The 4,181-nt window shown below is 55.5% G+C and overlaps 1 protein-coding gene across 1 annotated transcript; it reads right to left on the bottom strand.

Moving 5' to 3' along the window:
• Nucleotides 1–498: 498 nt before the first annotated feature.
• Nucleotides 499–3,814, bottom strand: LOC119332877. Its single transcript, XM_037605984.1, has 3 exons — nucleotides 3,780–3,814; nucleotides 751–954; nucleotides 499–657 (listed from the first exon to the last, which is right to left on the bottom strand). The coding sequence occupies exons 1-3, from the start codon at nucleotides 3,812–3,814 to the stop codon at nucleotides 531–533; spliced, it is 366 nt and encodes a 121-aa protein (XP_037461881.1). The 3' UTR covers nucleotides 499–530.
• Nucleotides 3,815–4,181: the final 367 nt, after the last annotated feature.

The raw sequence follows: 4,181 nt of genomic DNA, 5'->3' as shown, positions 1-4,181 counted from the left end.
TTGTGAATGCCACATGTCATCCATCAGGATGGGTCTCACCTGCTAATCCGTGAGACCTGGTCTCATACAATTTTTTTCCGGAGGGAGGGCACGCACCCCACGTCCCTACCCACTTGAGCGCTCGATCCGGTCCACTCTGGTCGCGCCCACGACATGCTTGCACACGCCCGGGGCGTGGCGAGCCCGTAACAGACCAATTCGTCCAGCCCTCCACGTTCCCCAACAGACTAGCCCTAGTCCGTCGAGTCGAGTGCATACTCAGAAGCATACCCTTGCACCACACACGCATACCCTTGCATCACACACGCATACCCACCACGGAGCCGACGCGACCACCGACCGGCGCCCGGCTCGACCAGCTCGCGCACACACGCACACTGACCGCGCTCGCCGTGCCTTATTCCCTAACATGGAATTGGTTGTGTGCAAGTGTGTAATTGTATCAGAGAGTATGTACGTACACCAACCCAACATGAAACAAATTGCGTGTATCACAGAACAGTCCCGAAGGTAAGTAGTAAAAGCGAAGCTTACATGGCCTTGCTGGTCTTAACGCGCTCCGACTCGGAGTAGACGGGCACCACCACCGCATACCGCCGGAGCAGCTCCAGGTAGAGCCGGTACGCTTCCGGCTGTGCCCGCCTGTTGGGCACCATCCTGCAGCACGAGTAATAATCCCCACACAGCCCCGATCAAGCCAAATGAAAAGAGACAGAGAGAGGGACAAAGGAAGCTCGAATCGGTTGGGACCTTGGGGTGAGGAGGGCGAGCGTGTGGAGTGGCGAGACGAGGTGGGGAGGCCATGGCCTCGTCCAGCAGCTTCCACATGGCTCCCGTGTTGTGCGCGAAGCAGAAATTCGCCACCAGCGCCGCGGCCAGGCCGCCCCCGTCGGAGGCGCAGCGCGCGGCCTCGGCCGCCTGGAGAAGCGGCGGGTCGCCTCGCGCTGCCGAGGCCTTCACCGCAGACAACAGCCGATCCTCCACACCACCGGAGGCCGCCATCGTGGGTGACTTGGAGGGGTAGACGGAAGGAGGAGCGCAGTCGCCTTGTTTAATAACGCCCTCTATCATGACCGGACGTAACAAAGGCTTAGTATTTTTTGCCAAAGAAAAGAAAAGAAGAGTTGACAGTTGACTGAGACATTTCTCACTCACGTGGTTCTACAGTTCTTCTATTCGTTGTTTTGAAATTGAAAAGTAAAGCCCGTTGCTGCTTTGACTATCCATCCTTGGACCTGTTGGTTTGCTAAAATAAAAACGGTAAACACAACGGCGGGTGACTCAGATTGATACCCAAATAATCACCAGAAATTATAATAATATAATCTCCGTCTCAGAGCATCTCCAACAGCCGCGCTTAAGCGCCGCGCGCAAAAAACCTGTTTACCGCGCGCGCTGCGGCTGGTTTTGCGCGCCCGCCTGCGCTGGCTCCAGCAGCCGCGCTATAATACAGCGCGCGCGCGCCGCTCCAGGAGAGCGCAAAAATACAGCGCGCGCGACTCGCCGTGCATTTTGCATATATGATATTTTGGACAAAAATGAACATGTGAAATTTGACACAAACAAGTTGATGAATAAAAGTTCCTGCCCACAAGTTCAAAATCATGCCCACAAGTTCATCCAACCAAGTTCAAATGCAAACTAAAGTTTAAGACATGGAAAGACACATCAATCTTCATCTTCCTCGTCTTCGTCTTCGTCCTCATCTTCCGAAGACGACTCTTCCACCTCCGAAGATGAATCTTCCTCCCTCTCCTCATCACGCACCGCATCACGCACCGCATCATGTGAAGCTCCGACGGTGTTGGCAAGATCTTCAATGGCATCTTCATGGGAATGTGTGTGAGAAGGCACATCGAAAGACATTGCACCCATGACGGCCGGAGGTGCACCCATGCCTCCCATGAGAGAAGCAAAACCCATGCCTCCCATGGCGGCCATAGCGTCGGAGGGTGCTCCAAAGCCACCCATGCCTCCCATGGCGGCCGGAGGTGCACCCATGCCTCCCATGGCGGCCGGATGTGCACCCATACCTCCCATGGCTCCGAAGCCACCCATGCCTCCCATGGCGCCGAGGCCACCGCCACCCATGGCACCGAGGCCACCGCCACCCATGGCGCCGAAGCCACCGCCACCCATGGCGCCAAGGCCACCGCCACCCATTGCACGAACCAAGGCTCTTTTTTGGATCAAGACTTCTTGTTGGGCAAGATTGACATACTCTTTTTGCGCCGCATTGAGGTTAGATGTGTCCAAGAAGAACAGGTGCTTCTCCCATTCCAACAACTTAGCTCGCTCCTCGTTGCTCACTTTCCTCTCCTCCAAAGCCACCTTTCTCTCCTCGACCGCCACCCTTCTCTCCTCGGCCGCCAACCTCCTCTCCTCGGCCACGGCATCTTGGTTCCTTGCCATTTTCCTCACCTCATTGGCTTCGACCCTTGCCTTCACAATAGCTTCCATAGCATTTTTGAGCTCATCATCTCCTTTCCTCTTCTTCTTTTCGGTTTTGTCTTTCTTGCACCCATCCGGTCGTTTTGGCTTCGAGTATGAAACCGAGTTGGGTGTGGGGCTTCTCTTGCCGTCATCACTTGATGCATCATCCCCCTTCTCATCATCATTCATCTCAATTGCTCGCTTCCGTTTGTTGCTCAAATGCAAATCCTCCAAACCATCACGCTTCTTCCATTTCTCATCATCCTTTAACACTTCATAGCAATGAGGCAAGGTAAAGACCCTGCCTTTCTTGATCTTCCACTTCTTGGTTGTCCTTGTCTCTTCTTTGAACAAGTTTTGTGCAATGTTGTACTACAAGAAAAACAAAACAAGTTAGCACTTCGGTCACCAAAAACAAGTATGATGAACATATATGAGATGCCACTTACTCGATCATCCTCATTTGTGCCACTTGGGTTAATCTTGTCAACTGCCTTTTGTACGGCCGCCCACTTTTGACAATGCGAGTTGATTGTCGACCATCGGGACCGAAGTGATCTCTCGGAGCGGTCAATTCCACTCAAGTTGTGAGCATCAAAGTGTTCTTTCATTCGCCCCCAATACGCGTCTCTACTTTGATCACCTCCAATGGATGGATCCCTTGACACTTGCAAATAAGTATGGCATAGTAACTTGTCATCGTTGGTTGAGTAATTGCCCGCTCTTCCTTTCGGTGCCTCGACAATTCCCTCACCCTCCTCGTCCACCTCAAACTCATGGTCTTCGAAATGGATGTCATTGGTTTGAGACCAATGCGAATTGTTGGACCCAACACCCATAGTGGACATGTATGCATCATCGTTGAGACTACAAAGTTTTTTGAACAATGCAAATAAGCTATCTATATGTGATGAAGATGCATTGAAAAAATAAGAAGAAAAGAAAAGTTGGAAAGTTTTTCACCTTGGGGGCATTTCGTCGAACACGCGGTGCGCGTCGGCGGCCGGCTCAACGAGTGAGCTGGCCGTCGAACGCCCTGCAAGCTTCTTTCCCCTTGCCTTCGTGGTGCCGGAGCCGTCTGCCGCCTTGTTTTTCTTCGCGGATGTTTTGCCCTTCTTCGTCTGCGCCGCATTGGGGACCTTCTTCGACGGTGCGGCGGCGGCACGGGACGGCGCCGGCGCGACGCCACCCGGCGCTGTGGTCATCCGCGGTGGCAAGAAGAGGCTGCGCGCGAGGCCGGCGCTCGGGGAGCTCCGGCGGTGGCGACACCAGCGCTTCCCGCGCTAGGGTTTCCGGCGGCGGCGGTGGCTGCGGCGGCGGCAGCGGCGGGGGGGTCGCGGCTGTACAGCGGGGTGAGCGGGGCGCCGGTGTGCGCGTCCATGGTGGGTGGCAGGGCGCCGGCCCCGGCGCGCGCGGGGCGTAGGACGAGGAGAGGAGAGAGTGCGGCGCGAGCGCTCGAGTGTGCCGCGCGCTGTAGCTGGCGCCCGAAATACGCCGCGCGGGTAAGTGTTTTCAACCGCGCGCCCAACCCGTTATGGCGCGCGCGCCGTTTTTGCGCGCCCGCTGGAGCGACCCGCCGCGTTGCGCGCGCGCTAAAACGGCCTAATTTGCGGCGCGGCGCTAGTTTAGCGCGGCTGTTGGAGATGCTCTCATAATGTAACACGTTTTTCACACTAAGAGCATTTCCAACAGGCGCGCTAAACAGGTGCCGCGCCGCAAATATACCCAATATAGCGCGCGTTCAAACC

This window comes from Triticum dicoccoides, chromosome 7A (genome assembly GCF_002162155.2).
Source record: "Triticum dicoccoides isolate Atlit2015 ecotype Zavitan chromosome 7A, WEW_v2.0, whole genome shotgun sequence".
Lineage (NCBI taxonomy): Eukaryota > Viridiplantae > Streptophyta > Magnoliopsida > Poales > Poaceae > Triticum > Triticum dicoccoides.
Note: the sequence above shows the minus strand (reverse complement) of the source record. Positions and strands in the feature narration are given on the sequence as shown.

Excerpts from the sequence above, each read along its gene's own strand:
- LOC119332877 (XM_037605984.1), bottom strand. The coding sequence starts at position 3,814 with ATGGACGCGCACACCGGCGCCCCGCTCACCCCGCT. Across the intron at positions 955-3,779 it reads GGCGCCCCGCTCACCCCGCT|GCCTCGGCAGCGCGAGGCGA; the intron begins GTACAGCCGCGA and ends TCTGCGGTGAAG. Across the intron at positions 658-750 it reads CTCGCCCTCCTCACCCCAAG|GATGGTGCCCAACAGGCGGG; the intron begins GTCCCAACCGAT and ends CTCGTGCTGCAG.